Below are 16,840 nucleotides of genomic sequence, written 5' to 3'. Positions count from 1 at the left end.
TACATAGCAGATCCAACCTTCAGATGATTTCACTGAAGCAGATCTAAAATGATTTGGCATCTCCGTATTGTCGTGGAACAAGTTGAAAACAATGATTTGGCATCCCTGTGCTTATAGGAACAGATCGAAGATAGCGAATCGACATTCCTGTGCTTACGGTGAAGCAGATCGAAGATTTCAGCATGGAATCCCTGTGCTTATAGGGAACAAGTTGAAGATAACAGATTTGGCATCCCTGTGTTTATAGGGAACAGATCGAAGAAGCAGATCAAGAACTCAAGACTCGGCGAGCCCGGGCAAAATTGGTCCTTTTATAGTCTTTGCTCTGTTCTTGTTACACAACAACAAGCAAAGAGTGGCAGCTGTATGGCCCAAATTTTGCCCGGGGCCTAATAAACCAAATAAATAAATACTAAACCCAAACCTAATACCTAACCCTAGCCCAATACCCAAAACAAAAAACAAAAAAAAAAGAAACCCTAAATCACCTAATCCCACTACTTTAGTTGCATTGATAAGTGCAAATAGCACTTCTCCACCACTCCATACCTGCAAAAGAAGACAAAAAAAGGGTAACAAAGAAAAACAATAGAAAATGAAATTCTTTGTATTTTTTTTCTTTGGATTTTGGGCTATAAAAGAGCCCTATGTTCATTGTAACAAAGGAGAGGGGGGATTGGAGAGAGGAATCTATTGTATTTTGGAGAGAAGAGATTTTTTTTTGAGATTCAAGAAGAGATTTTTTTTTTTGAGATTCAATAGGGGATTTTTCTTTTTTTTTTGAGATTCAAGAACAAAAAATCAGTATATCAATAGCAATCAAAAAGGTTCAAAGGGTTTCATTATATTCACTCCAATCGTAGTAAGAAATAAGGGATAGAATCAAAGCTGCGCGTTTTGGGTCAAAGGCTATTGTCCGTTTTAGTCCTTCCCGGTTATTTGCGTGTGCGAATTAATCCCCTCTTCTTTTATTTATTATGGATTTGCCCCAAAATATTGCTCTCAGATTCAATTATGTCCTTCTTATTATTTTTTTATTGTTTCATTTACCTTATTTATATTATTATGTTTGCATTTATCTCTTATTTCATTCTAATACTAGTATTATTAGCACTTCTATTGTTTTTACTATTAATTAATGTATGTTTATTATATATGTACGTATGTACATTTCTATATATAAGTATTATTTTATTACGTCATTTTAATATTACTATTATATCATATTTACTTTCTGCATTTTAATATTATTATTATTATTATTATTATTATTATTATTATTATTATTATTATATTAGTGTATATTTTATGTACATATATGTATGTATATACTTTTATATATAGTATTGTTTTTTAAATTTAATATTTTTATTTGCTCTTTGTATTTCTATATTATTATTATTATTATTATTATTATTATTATTATTATTATTATAATATGGTAGTGTGTATTTGCATTATATGTATATATATATATTGATATATAGTATTATTTTTGTTTACTTTACTTTAATATTATTATTACCTTCATTCCATTATTATTATTACTATTATTATATTTTACTATCATTATTTTTCATACATATATATTGCTACTGTTTATATTATTATTACTATAACTACTATATTTTTTACTACTCTATTATGTATTACTAATATATTATTACTACTATTATTCTTATTATTATCATCACTTGTTATTCTCATCACTATTATTATAATTTATCATTGTTACTTATTATTTTACTATTATTATCTAATATATCATCATTATCATTATTTTCATTATAACTTAATAGATTATTATTATTATTATTATTATTATTATTATTATTATTATTACTATTATTTAATATATTATTTTTACTATTATCGTCATATTGTTACTATTACTATTATATTATTAGGTTATTATATCTTTTACTATTATTATTGTTGTATTTTTCTATTATTGTTATTATATTTTCCTTTATTTTTGTATTTACTTATATGTTATTATTTTATATTAACTAATTTGATAACTGTATATTTTTAGCATATTTATTTTATTTACATATCATTACTTTTATTATTGTTTCATCATCTATTCTATTTATAGTTTTTTTTAAAATAATTTCAAACATTTAGCTTATTCATTATTTCCTTTCTTATTATTTATTCGACCCATTTATCTTACCTTCGTATTTATCGTTAGTATTCATATTTGTGTTTATGTTTATCCTGTTATAGTTATCGATTTTTATTTGTTATGCATTCTTTATTATCTCGTTTCATTACGAATTTAGGTTTTATCCAACCCGATAGTGATTCTTTCACTGAAGTAAATATTTCGTATTTGGTAATCCGAGACAATCGTGCCCTAACTTACTGGATTTTGATTTTTTTTTTCTCTCACGTTTAACCTAAATAATGGCATATTCTTTTAAATCATAATACGAGTGTTAAATAAAATACTTACTATCTGATATTTGAGGTGTTGTGTCCTAACTCACTGGATATAACATCTTATTACCTCAAGATAAGATTTTTTTTTGCAAATAAGGCGATACTTGGTGTTTGGAAATTTCGAGAAAGTAGTGCCCTAACTTATTGGGTTGCCACTTTTCTCGTTGAATTCGAATAATTAAGCACCCTTCTAAGTTTTTTAAAGGTTTTCTAAATGCAAGCCAGTATCTTGGAATTTCGAAGCAATATGTCCTAACTTATTGGATATAGCGTTTTGCTGTTTCGAGATAGGAATTTCAAAAAAGGTTAACTTAATGTCAATACTTTGACGCAAGTGAATCCCAATTTTCAAAGTTAAAATATTTTAAAGGGGACTACATCTTAAATTTTTTTCTTTTTTAAATTTCCGTCATTAAAGACATTGGATAATCAATTAGGTACCAATTTTTTGGGCGTTACGAGGGTGCTAATCCTTCCTCGTACGTAATCGACTCCTGAACCCGTTCTTTTATTTCGTGGACCAAAACTAATTATTTTAGAATAAAATATTTTAAAGGTGATCCAATCACACCTAAAAAGATTGGTGGCGACTCTCGTTTTCGTTTTTTAAAATCAGTTCCCATTTTTTCAAAACTCGATTTGAAAATGGTTTCAACAAGGTCAATTTGATTTTAGATTGAATAAATTTGGATTGGAGTTGTTTGGTTCAAAATTGATAGATCTAGACAAATGGCAATCGTTATTAGTTTTCCTTTTCTAAAATAAAACACATCTTACAATAAACTATTTACATGAATAAAATTCGAATCTCGATGCCCAAGATCCTAAAACAACTAATGAAAATGGTTTTCTAATTTGTTTTATAAATTTAAGAGTTAATTAGTAATTTAATAGATTACGAAACTCAATGTGTGCTCGAAAAATTTAAATAACAAATTTATAAAAATTGATATAAAAATCAAATGTGTTTTTAGTTGAAATGGTAAAGTTAGATTAGTAAAAAGTATCATGTCTTTAAACTTATGTCTTTTTATTATCAATACCCATTTTTGTAAAAAAAATCATAAATATCCTCAATAATATTTGTTATTTTACAAAATAAATGAATTTTGGTAATTTCACAACCGAGTTGGGATTCGTTTAATGGTTGACATAAACTTAATCAAACGTTTACATAATAATATAGATATATTATAAATTGGGGAGGGATTCATCACACCAGTGTAACAATAAAGTAGTTTTACGTCTTTTTATATCTCTTTGTGCCATTAATATTCTAACGCTCCAACCGTTGAATATATCGATATAATTGTACTTGTTATGCATGTAAATTTTCTAACCAGTCCAATATCTCTATTATATTGATCTAAAATATTATATATATTAATATTTATTGAATGGTTAAAAATTTATTTTACATAAAACAAATAGTTACATTTTTTTTAATTTACATCAAATTTGACATACATGATCTACTCGAATGAAATATAATATGTGACAGTTAGATAGTTAAAAATATTAATGGTACAAATAAATGCGAAAGGGGACAAAACTACTTTAATTTATACTTGTGTAAGTGTCACGGGCCAAAGTTCCAAGCCCGTGACCATGGCACAAGATGCGTCCCATGGAGGTCGCTCGATTAGATGGGGATCATTTAGCCCACGAGAACTGGTCTGATTCCAAGAATTATTGGAGAAGCCTGTCAGATTGAAGCCTGGATGGCTCGATAGTGAAGATATGGCAACTTAGGCTATTTTGGGTAACTAATCTTAAAAGATAGAGGGAATCATATCTTGTAAATATTAGATTAGATTTGATAAGGCATATCTTATAAATCCCTTAACTCATGGGATATAGTTAATCTCGTCCGTCGATATAAATGTATCTTGACCGTCGATTTTGGAGGAGCTCAACTATAAATAGAGAGCCTCCCCCTCATTTGTAATCCATCTATTGTATGTTGAATTCTTAAGAGTAATAGAACTCTTGGGCATTTACTCAAACACCTTATGTGCATTCTTTCTTTTACTTTCCTTTGCTTACTTGTAGCTTCTTTTATCACAATTGCTTCCGCTATACAAATTGGTGCCTTAGAGGAGTTCTTCAGGAATCTTTATTTTTGGGAGAAAATGCTGACTTAGGCAAGTTTGGACGAGCGAATAGCCTAAGGCCGCACAGTTTGCGAGACGAAAGGTTTAGTCCTGTGACAAGTGGTATCAGAGCTATTGGTTCGAAGGCACTGTTGGGATGTCGAAAGAAGTTGTTGATCAGAATGAGCCAATAAAAACCTGTGGGAGGGTCAGAAAAGCAAGTCGCTCGAAGGACATGCTATCAGCTTTAGAAGATCAAGTTGTTAATCTCGAGGAGTCCGTAGGGAACATGAAGGAGACAATTGAGCTGGTCAAGGGGTGCACAGATAGGTTTGACTCAATGGAAGAGCAACCCAGAGATTTTGTATTGGATTCTCTAGGTGCCAATGCGGAAAAGCTGAATAAGTTGGTCAATTCCACTACGGAAAAGCTGGCAGAAAGGGATGAGAATCTCGAGGAAATAGTGTTAGCGATGAAGAAAGAAATTGAAGAGCTCAATGGGGAGTTCACGATTTACAAAGCTGCTTTGAGTAAAGTGATGTTGTCTTCAAAGCCGAAGCAACAAGCAATGAACGTTCCTAAATCGGAGAAGTTCAAAGGTGTAAGGTACGCAAGAGACGTGGACAACTTCTTATGGGAAATGGAGTAATACTTCTGAGCGATGAGCATCGAGGATGATGCAATTAAGGTAATCACTGCTTCAATCTATTTTACTGATGTGGCTTTCTTGTGGTGGCGTCGTAGGTCCACGGATGAGAAACGTAGAAGGAACGGAATTGGGATTTGGGAGGAGTTCCAAAGAGATTTGAAGAAGTAGTTTTACCCACAGTATGCCGAGAAGGAGGCTCAGGCTAAGTTGCTCCGTCTCACGCAACAAGGCACTGTTCGGTAGTATGTTCGGGCATTTAGTGAGTTGATGCTTCAAATCTCTGATTTGAGCGAGAATGAAGCGTTCTATTGGTTGGAGGATGGGTTAAAGCCATGGGCAAAACATGAGTTGCGTAGGCAAGAGATCACCGAACTTACTGTAGCTATGGCCGAAGCAGAGTGCTTTGTTGAACTTGGTCCAACGAAAGACAAGTTCGAATCGTCTCAGCCCAAGGGAAAAGGTGATGGTGAGGGAAACTATGAGGAAGATAAAGAGGGACATAGCGATGATGGCCACAGCATCGATAACACAAGTGGCAATGAGAAACTATGAGATGCGAATCGGGGATCTAACAACCCAAGGGACAAGGGGAAGAGGATAAAATGCTTCCTTTTTCAAGGACCACACATGCTGCGAAAATGTCCGAAGAGATCGATGATGTCGACTATCCAAAAGAAAGATTAGCCAAAAAAAGAGGCGAGGCCTTGAGGGAAAGACATTGAGTGTCGGTTCGATGGTGCTTATTACTAACAAAAGGAATAGTAGAGAGAGGTTGATGTTTGTAGACATCAACATTGCGGGTCAGAAACGGAGTGCTCTTATTGATATGGAAGCTTTGGACTTGTTATATCAGAAAAGGCTGCCAAGAAGCTTGGTTTGTCGATTAGGAAATCAAATAAGAAGATCAAGACAGTAAATTCGGAGGAGGCCCCAACTGTAGGAGTAGTTCGTAATGTGGAGCTACAAATCAGCGAATGGAAAGACAAGGAAGACTTTGAGGTAATCCAATTAGATGATTACAATTATGTGCTTAGTTTAAACTTCCTTGACAGGATTCAGACAGTTATGTTTCCATGGGCCGATGAAATCCATATTGTAACTGGTCCGTCATCAAAGATTGTTGTGCCAGTGCATCGGGATATGAAGGTTGGGACCAAGGTGTTGTCGTCAATCCAACTAATCGAAGATGTTTCGTATGGGAGAAATATTAGCTCGATAGAACGGAAGGCTACAAAAGCCCCTTCAAAAAAGTTAGTGGAGCGTGAGTCTGATATGAGACCTGTAGAGTCGACTGTGGAAACACCACCTTTGGGGAATGTGGATTGTGCATCAGACTTCGAGGAGAAAGCAGCAATGCAAAAGCAGTTGAGACGAGTAAATGCCGCGAGTAAAGTACATTGCAAACACGTTGATAGTGTTTTAATTTCTGACTTGTTGGCTTGGCAAAGTCGTAGGGGCCCTTTCAAAGTTCGTAAGCAAGAAGGCCGAGGAACTGTGGGCGAAACGAAGCCAAGATATGAGAATCGAGGAGATTCCAATGGACCAAGTCAGAATTGAGGAAAGTTAAATTAGAGACTTTTTGCCAACGAGATGTACCCACGAGTGCAACGGTTCAAGTTAAGAGGCGATGGAAGCCGAGGCAAAAGTTTCGAAGGAAGGGACAACCCGATTGCAACGCAAGCCGGGAAGAAGCCAAGGCAATGAGAGAGTTCTGAGATGAATCAAGTTAGTGCCATTCGGAAGTCGCAACGAGGGCATTGCGAGAATGGTTGGGGAGAATGTCACGGGCCAAAGTTCCAAGCCCGTGACCATGGTACAAGATGAGCCCCATGGAGGTCGATCGATTAGATGGGGATTATTTAGCCCACGAGAACTGGCCCGATTCCAAGAATTGTTAGAGAAGCCTGTCAAATTGAAGCCTAGATGGCCCGATAGTGAAGATATGGCAACTTAGGCTATTTTGGGTAACTAATCTTGAAAGATAGATGCAACGCCCCTAACCCGAATTCGTCACCGGAATAGAGTTACGGAGCATTACCGGAGTTACCGATTCATTTATCAGATATTTCATTAATCCGATATCTTTTCTTTTCCACGTTCAAGTCTCGTATTCAAGTCATCCGGATCTTTATGAAGAAATTTGATCGTCGTTTTCATTTATTTCATGTTATAATACATTCAACTAATGCTCTAAACAAAATTATCATTTTACCCCTAAACTTTTAATTAATGCCGATTTCATCCTTAGGTTAAAATAAAATAAAATTATTGCAATTTAATCCTTCTTTCCAGTCGTTATTCTCACACAAATTGATAACAACCTATGAATTCTATAAAATGTCATAATTTTCCATAATTTCAACACTTTTCAATTTAATCCTTAAAACATGTTTTTCCCTGATCTTGAGCTAAATAAATAATTTCATTCAATTTTGTAATTTAAATAATAAAATAATCCATTTCATGCAAATTAGTCATTTCTAACTTTTTTTTTACAAAATTGCCTATAAAATTTTACTTTTATTCAATTTAGTCCATGAATCTAAAACATACAAATTAGCCATGCTAGCTGAATATTCATACATATTTTCCTCCTCCTCCTCTCCATTCCACATCCTTAATTTATATAACATGTAACAAGTAACATTATCAATAATTTCACTATTTACTTATGTATATTTAAAACTGTCCATTTGCGTCATAGTCACTAAATTATTTACATCTTAAGTTACAGAACTCGAAATTAAGATCTGAAAATTTTCCCTGAAACTATACTTACTTATCTTATTACCATAAAATTTTCAAAATTTTTGGTTTAGCCAATAAGTACAGTTTATTCTTTAAAGTTTCCCCTGTTCTGCTGTCTGACAGTTCCGACCCTTCTTCACTAAGAATTAATTATCTCATCGTACGAGATTCGGATAATGTTCCCGCTTATTTCTATTGAAAATAGACTCTTTAAGGATTTAAACATATAAATTTAATCCCTTAATTATTTTTCTCCAATTTTTGATGATTTTCCAAAGTCAGAACAGGGGAACCCAAAATCATTCTGACCTTGTCTCACAAAAGTTATTGTATCTCATGATTTACAATTCCATTGCTTACATAATTTCTTTTATAAGAAACTAGATTCAATAAGCTTTAATTTCATATTTTATTCATCCTCTAATTCGATTTATAAAATTTTTAGTGATTTTTCAAAGTTAAACTACTGCTACTGCCCAAAACAGTTTTAGTGCAAAATGTTGATTTTCATTTTGCCCCAAATTTCACAGTTCATACAATTCAGTCCTTACTTAATTAACCCCTCAATTAAACTAATTTTCTCAATTAATACTTTTCCTAGACATTATAAGTTATTTCATAACTATTTAAATTCAGAATTTCCACATAAAACTCTAACCTCAAACTCTTTTACAATTTAGGTCCCAAACATTCACTTTCTATTCAATTCTAATAAAATCAGCATATAAACAATTTAAAGCTCTAATTCTATGTCAAATCATCATATACTTCCAGCACATATTCATAGAAACTTTCAATTTCTTTCATAGAATCAAGAACTAATGAATTCAACAAATGGACCTAGTTGTAAAAGTCACAAAAACACAAAAATTTCAAGAAATAATCAAGAATTGAACTTACTTGCAGTAAAAATATGAAAAAACAGCTTAAGGGAACTCTTCCATGGTGTTTTTGCTGATGAGAATGCAGAAAAATAAAGAGAAATCTAGATAATTCCACTTTAGTCCTAGCTTTATTAAGTAAATTTTGCAATTTTCTAATTTTTCCCTTAATTCCCCTTATTTTCTTGGTGATTTCATGCTCTTGCCGTCCAGCCCAAATAGACCTTGGGTCTATTTTCCTTTTAAACCCTCTTTCTTTTATCATTTAAGCTATTTAATCATTTCCCATAATTTTGCATTTGATACAATTTAGTCCTTTTTGTTCAATTAGCTATCAGTACTTTAAAATTTCTTGACGAAACTTTAATACTAACTTATTAACACTCCATAAATATTTATAAAAATATTTATGGCTCGATTTAAAATTCTCGAGGTCTCGATACCTCGTTTTCAATTTTAATTATTTTAATATATATATATTTTTAGTATATTTCACTATTTCAAAATTTTTTGTAACTTCACATTTAACTTATACTCACTAAATTAATAATATTTCCTACTCATTTGTCGGATTTAGTGATCTCGAATCACTGTTCCGACACCACTGAAAATTAGGCTGTTACAATAGAGGGAATCATGTCTTGTAAAGATTAGATTAGATTTGATAAGGGATATCTTGTAAATCCCTTAACTCATGGGATATCATTAATCTCGTCCGTCGATATAAATGTATCTTGACTTTCAATTCTGGGGGAGCTCAACTATAAATAGAGAGCCTCCCCCTCATTTGTAAACCATCCATTGTATGTTGAATTCTTAAGAGTAATAGAATTCTTGGGCATTTACTCAAACACCTTGTGTGCATTCTTTCTTTGGCTTTCTTTTGCTTACTTGTAGCTTCTTTTGGCACAATCGCTTCCGCTATACAAATTGGTGCCTTGGAGGAGTTCTTAAAGAATCCTTATTTTTGGGAGAAAAGGCTGACTTAGGCGAGTTTGGACGAGCGAATCGCCTAAGGCCGCACGGATTGCGAGACGAAAGGTCTAGCCTTGTGACATAAGTGGGTCCTTCTCTTTTTAAATTATTCTTAGTTATCAACCTTGAATATAAATAGAATTCATCTCTACATATATTTTGAAATGTTTGAAGGAATTGTAGGAAAGCTAAAAGAGCAAGTGTTTAAGGATCACAATAAAAACACACTGTCCATTTTTAGTTAACTTACAAGTATAAAGCAATGAAGCATCGATTTTAATTAGTACTCATTGTCCGTCATAAGTGTTATTATTTTGTCATTTTAGTTTTCTATTGTTGTCAAAGTGCATATGATACATCAGTACATTATCATGAATCAAATCATATTATTTAATTAAGAGTAAACTATAAAAATAGTTACTTTTGTTTGTCTCAGATTACATTTTAGTCACTTATGTTTGAAATGTTACGTTTTATTCACATACGTTATTCTTTTGTTACGAAGTGGTCACTCTACCGTTAAACTCCGTTACCTCCCTAACAGCAGTTCTATGTGGCAGTCCAAATGGGTTTTAAATGCAAACTTAGATGTCTAGTTGCTGGGATGAAAATAAGTTTTTAATTAAATAAATTTAATTTGGATTGCCATAGAAGGCTGCCGTTAGGGAGGTAACGTAGCTTAACGATATAGTGACCACTTCGTAACAAAACGATAACGTAAGTGACTAAAACATAGCATTTCAAATATAAGTGACTAAAATGTATTTTAAGGCAACCAAAAATGGCTATTTTTATAGTCTACCCTTTAATTAATTTGTAATAAATAGATGTTACTTTATCAATTTATCTCTTAAGATTGTTTGGGTTTTTAGGGAAAAACCATTTTCTTTTCTAATTTCCTTTATTTTTTTGAGAATTAATTTTAGGTTTTTCTTAATAAAAGAAAAACTTAAGTTTTAAAGGAAAAATCTGAAAAAATTTAAGTTTTTACAGAGAAATGATTTAAAAGAAAAAAATTCAAATTTTGTCTCTACAATTGAAAATTTTAATTTCCTGTAAAAATTTAGGATTTTTGAAAAAAATAAAATTAAGTTGTTAAGTTGTTGGTTGATATCTATGGTTGTTCATTTGATACCTATTTAGATTAATGATGCAACTAGGATTTAGTTGGTTGTAGTCTTATGGATGCATGTTTCGTTTGTAGTTTAAGCTGGTGCATTCCCTCAGTTATGTTGCAAAAGGTTTATGGACTATTATATAATAGATGTACTTAAGCAAACAACATATATATCACCCCTTCAATAATTGGACATATAATAAGAAGCATGAGATTAAGGTCTTTTTTATTCTTCCAATGCCATAATTTAACACAAAATGACAGAGCCGATCAACAAGATAAACATTGAAAATACAACAGACCACAAAGTAGAAGACAATGGAATCTTAGCCTTGTCTCTCCTGATGATCATCCCTTCAATAACTGCAAAATTTGAAATCAATATGAAAAACGAAAGAAACATTTGCCCAAACATCTTTTCCCAATATTGATCTCCATCATCATCTACAACCAAAGCTTTGACAACAGCTCCAACAAATGCTGCAATGTTTATGAGAATTACTGTAACCAAAGGAGCAAGAAACACGGTGGCTGTTCGAAAATCAAAAACTCCCATCTCATATAGCTTAACTTGTTCATCATCGGTTACTTTATTGGTCGGCAAAAAGGTAGCTTCCTTCATGCCAAGCTTATTTAAAATAACATCGAAGCATCCATAGGTGTAGCATGTTACCGATCTCATCATCCATATTCTCCATTCATTTCTCCACACTTTGAGTTGTTCACCAGTTGTAACAACTTCGTATAAGCTTTTCAAAATAGACGATACAAGAATTACCGAAAATATGTTGAAATTTGGATCTGAAACCTGTGAGACACAAAAGGTAAACGTTCTGTACTAATCAAGATTAATTAATATGATATCAAAAATGTATACTTGTTACCTTCGGGTACAAAGGGATGCCATTGAAGAGACAAAGTTGAGGTATAATAGCGAAGCCCCAAAGAGAAAGGCAATTAAGAAGAGGCATGAATGCAAGTTCTGAATAGCACAAAACTTGAACCAAAGACATCTTTAGAGAACCATAAGTGAGAGGGCAAAACCTAGAAAGAGCAACAGTAACAGGCCCAGATGTCCATCTTGTCCATTGAATTAATGAGTCATTGAGATTTGTGGTGCTTGTCCCCAAGAATTGTTGCCTTTCAGGATTAAGATACACTGATTTCCAGCCTTTACGATGTAAATTAAGTCCAGTAAAATAATCTTCTGCAACAGAAAAATATAGAAAACCCACCTATATATATTTGAAAGGATGGTTAATCAATATTCATATATATATATATGATAATTTATATCCAAATTAAGCTTTTATTTGGACATATAGATACTTGCCTTTGAACCCCATACTGTCTGATTTTCATATGAGCAAGAGGCTAATATGTTGGCATTTTCGAGCGACATCCTTGAAGATTCCCCATCCTTTATGAAGCGAGGCTTATAATCTTCAACTAGGGTTTTAATGAAGTCATTAGATGGACCAAATAATCTCTTGAGTGCCATATAATCTATATTAACAAGTCATTGGTTATGACATATTCAACTTGTCTATTTACGTACTATAAAGAAAAAAAAAAAACACTTCCAAATGAAAAAGAGTACTATGATACAAGTAATTTGCAATAAATATAGTACATAATAAATTCGGACGAGTCAAGATAAGATTGAGTAAATATTTTTAACATTAGAGGGTGGGCAAAAACTCATATTGCCTTATTGACACATACAAAATTCAATATAAATTAATGCAATCCTATACAATATTTAATAATAAAAAATTATCTTTTATTAAAATAAAATAATTATTAAGACTTTCAATTTTTAAATAATAAAATGAATCTTAAATATTTAAACCTCAAATTTAATCTATTATACAATAAAAATATATATTCAAATCACAACCAAAATTATTAGCACCTTTAATTAATCTAGCAGTGAACAATTTAACTAACCTTGCTGCTTGTTAAAACTACCCAATAAAGCCTCTCTCTTTATATAAAAGTTTGAACCTGATATTATTGGTCCTCCGACGCCATCAAAACCATACCAATGTACCTGAATTCGATAGAAAAATATGAATAAAACAGTCAATCACAAACTCATTCTCATCAATTATATATATATATATATATATCATCTAGTGGGTATACTTGTTTATAGATTAGGTTATTTATATCAACATGAAACTTTATTTTAAACGTGGAAAGAGTCTGGACTAAAAGTTTAAAAAATGAGTTTGGATAAAAACAAACTTGTTTAAAATATGAATTAAGCTTAATTTTTAACATTCAAAACTTGAGTCCAAACCTTGAGCTAAGCTTATATATATTTAAAATCATCTAAAATATTAATTTTAAAAAAATAATATATATTTAAAACATAATATAGACAGGTTTAAAACGAGCTTAGGTTAGTCATTAACAAGTATGGATTGGCCTAACAAAATTTTTAGGTATATATTATGGTTCAGCTGGACTTGAGCAAATATAAATCTATCAATATCATACACACGTCACGAACCTAGCCCAATCCATAAAATGTCTATCAGTGGGTCTAGTGGTAAAGAGTTTGAAATTCTTTAAGCAATGTCTTAGGTTTAATGTCCCTAAATAGACTTCCATTTAGAGGTTCAATCTAACTTGATTTGGATTTAGTCGGAACAACCCGAAGTAATTAACTACCTAACACCAGAAGATCTCAAATTAAAACACACCCACCCATATTTTGCATATATAACATTGCAAAAGATCCAGTTATCAACCTTAAACGCAAATCGAATTTGGTTGTCGTAGATGTCATCTTGACTTATATTTCGAAACGTTTGAGGAAATTGCACGAATGCTAAAGAAGAAGGTGTTTGAGAATCACAGTGAAAACACATTGCTTTCCTAGCTGAAGTTGGGTCATTGCAGTACATGTCGCAGTCAAGGATTAGGATATATGAAGAATTGCTTATCATCGCTGAGACCCGAAGCTAGCAGCAGCACAATGTAAACACAACACGAACTATCAATATATTAGTTAGTAGAGAAAAAAATATGTGACAAAGAGGGTAGAGAGAGGACATACAAGGACGTTGAGGGCTCCAGCTTTAAAATTATGATTATGAGAAGGTCTTTTCTCACGAGAAACATAAATAAGTTGAGGCATTTTAACTTCATCTTCCTCTTTATTTATGACCTGTAAAATAATTTATTTTATTTTACCTTCGTTTTGATGGAATCCAAAAATATTGGAATAATTAAAAGAGGTTGTTAATTAAATTACAAAGCATGTTGGTATAGTTATTCAGACAAATGTTTGAATTCTTTTATGATTTTTTTTTTAAAAGAAACAATTTAATAATAGATAAATAAATTACAATAAATATAAACTACAATTTGTGTGGTACCTCAATTATTGTAGGATGGTCCCGAGTATTGTTGATGGCAACATTTGTGGTAAAGTGTCCTTCAACAATTTTCCTTAGTCCTTGCTTCAGAACCTCGTATTTTCCTTGACACAAAATAAATTTAATTTTTACAGTGTGTACAAATACAATATTAATAAATATTTAAAAATTATAATTTAAAAATTAAAATATATCCTAATAAAGTTATCATGTAATATTTATATATAATAAATCTCAAATTTTCAAAACCTCAAGTTTACTATAATGTCTACAATTAGTAATATATTTGATATTTAAGAAAGCTTATATATAATAATTAGTAGTTTAAAATTATAACTAATTATGATTTTTATATTTTAGAATTTGAGATTTAATACTTTTATTTTAGTTTATAATAATTTAATATTCCTAATTTTATAATATTATTAAGTTCAAAATGATAAAATTGTTAATTGCTATCATTGAAGTAATGACATAAGTTTTCTTTTTAATTCTCAGTGTGGAGAAAAAATTGTATAAAACAATAACGCCACATCATCTGTATCCCTTTTCAATAGTTTTATGCTACATCAGTATTCTTATCCTAAATTTCAGGATTTTATCCTGACTTTTAATATTTTAATTTAGATTTGATATAGATGACGTAGCGTCACTGTTTCATATAATCCTTCCCCTTAGTGTGAGAGTTATTGTCGACCAAAAATATCAAAAAATGATTTTACTCTTTTAAATATTTTCCCAAATTAACAATTAAATTAATATAAATATTTAATTGACACTTCTACTTAGAGGATTTAATTATAACTTTTGAAGCTTAGGAATAATCTGGTTTGAGCATGTTTGGTGAATTAAGCCTTTCATCAAATTACCTCCATCTTTTTCCTCTCTGCCTTAAACTCGGAACCCTTATAGTCTCCATTATCATCTTCGGAGCTTGAAAAATAAACGTCCGGACAAGCAGTCAAGAGACCATATTTCCTACGAAAAGGAACCCAATACTTGGCAAAGTTCCAAGCCTCCTTCGTACAACGCAACGTCACATCGGAGCCGGCATCGTCGGATATATAAACATGAAGCTTTTCCGGTGGATAATCCAACGCCATTGCTGATATCACAGTGTTCATAACCTCCACACTCGGCTCCTTTTTTGGATCCGCAGTGCAAATGAACACGTCAATGGCCGGAAGCTTATCATCAACCGGCAACCTCTCGGGGAATACGTTCCGGTAAACCGGGCGCCAACGACAGGCTTGTTGAAGGAACCATGCGAAAGAGAGAATCAACTCGGAGACGAAGATTAGAAGCCATGGAAGAGTGGGGATGGTGATGTTTTGGGGGTGTTGGAAAAAGAAAGAAAGCCTGTAATGAATCAAGAAGAGTATGGCTATAGAATGAAGGATTGCATGGGTTCTGTTAATGATGATGGTGACTTTGTTTACATGGCATTCATGCAGAGGAAAAGATTTCTCCATGGATGATTGCTTGAAAATTAATAGATGATTGAAGCTCAAGACTTAAATAAATAGAGAATACATGGCAATGATTTTGTCAACTACTTTTTTAGCCACTAAATACTAATAAATTTTATATCTCATCCAATCATTTTACGCTTCATGCTAAATAACCAATAATATTGTGTGACATGTATTAAAAATATTTAATTTATTTCTTCAATTTTCTTTTAATTTTATTAATAAAAAATTCAACTAATCAATTAACGTTTTCTATTTTCTCTTTCCTATTCAAATTTTCGTCCCAGCTGCAACACCATCTCGTTCACCTACCATTCAATACCTAAACCACTTCCATTTCCCCACCATCACTGTCTCCTTCGCCATCATTGTTATGACTTCCATCCTGAAAATTGAAGATATGCGAAGCACTCATAATCGAATCCTTGCAAACAGAGCTTCTTGTCTTTATCACTGGATAGGTCAAAAAGAGATGAATAATACGGAGTCAAATTCTCAAAGCATACAGCCTTAGATCATCAAATTTTGAGATAAATTTGAAGTCTTTTTAATGGGCTTTTTTACAGGATCAAAATCAATCAAATAAACATATATTATAGTGGATGCAAATAATATATATTTAGTAGAAGGAAATGTGACAATAGAAGACCATATGTATAGATAGGTTATATGCATTATATTTCTAGTACCCTTAATAATAAAAATATTGATAATGGTTTGGTAAAGTTACTTGAGTTATTACATTTATGATTGTAATTAAAGTATAAAAACACCATAATTTTTATTTTTTATAATTTAATTGCACCAAACAACCTTTAATTATGACTCTCATTTTAAATTGGTCTCAAATTTTAAAATATTCTATTGCATCTCTAAATTATCATATGTATAACAATCAAGTCCTTTAATACAAATCCTATGTAATACATAATTCAAAATGAAAATTAAAAAAAAGAAAAAAAGAGTAAAATAATATCTCATAATTTTTATTAAGTAAAATCCAAAAATGAAATAAAGTAAAAAAAAATGAAGGATAAAGCATCAAAAACTTCAAAACTAATATTTCATTTA

General features: G+C 31.6%; 1 protein-coding gene across 1 annotated transcript; it reads right to left on the bottom strand.

Annotated features, from left to right (window-relative positions):
* Positions 1–11,061: 11,061 nt before the first annotated feature.
* LOC108457518 (cellulose synthase-like protein E1) lies at positions 11,062–15,906 on the bottom strand. The gene is made up of 8 exons (XM_053018663.1): positions 15,161–15,906; positions 14,298–14,441; positions 13,976–14,086; positions 13,668–13,880; positions 12,859–12,961; positions 12,242–12,414; positions 11,793–12,143; positions 11,062–11,716 (listed from the first exon to the last, which is right to left on the bottom strand). The coding sequence occupies exons 1-8, from the start codon at positions 15,767–15,769 to the stop codon at positions 11,156–11,158; spliced, it is 2,265 nt and encodes a 754-aa protein (XP_052874623.1). The 5' UTR covers positions 15,770–15,906; the 3' UTR covers positions 11,062–11,155.
* Between the last annotated feature and the right edge of the window lie 934 nt (positions 15,907–16,840).

This window comes from Gossypium arboreum, chromosome 9 (genome assembly GCF_025698485.1).
Source record: "Gossypium arboreum isolate Shixiya-1 chromosome 9, ASM2569848v2, whole genome shotgun sequence".
NCBI classification, from domain to species: domain Eukaryota; kingdom Viridiplantae; phylum Streptophyta; class Magnoliopsida; order Malvales; family Malvaceae; genus Gossypium; species Gossypium arboreum.
Note: the sequence above shows the minus strand (reverse complement) of the source record. Positions and strands in the feature narration are given on the sequence as shown.

Bases quoted from the DNA above. Each gene is read 5' to 3' on its own strand.
- LOC108457518 (XM_053018663.1), bottom strand. From the start codon at position 15,769: ATGGAGAAATCTTTTCCTCTGCATGAATGCCATGTAAACAAAGTCACC. The intron at 13,881-13,975 runs GTATGTCCTCTC...TGCTGCTGCTAG, and splicing joins CTGGAGCCCTCAACGTCCTT to CTTCGGGTCTCAGCGATGAT. The intron at 11,717-11,792 runs GTAACAAGTATA...TGTGTCTCACAG, and splicing joins GCATCCCTTTGTACCCGAAG to GTTTCAGATCCAAATTTCAA.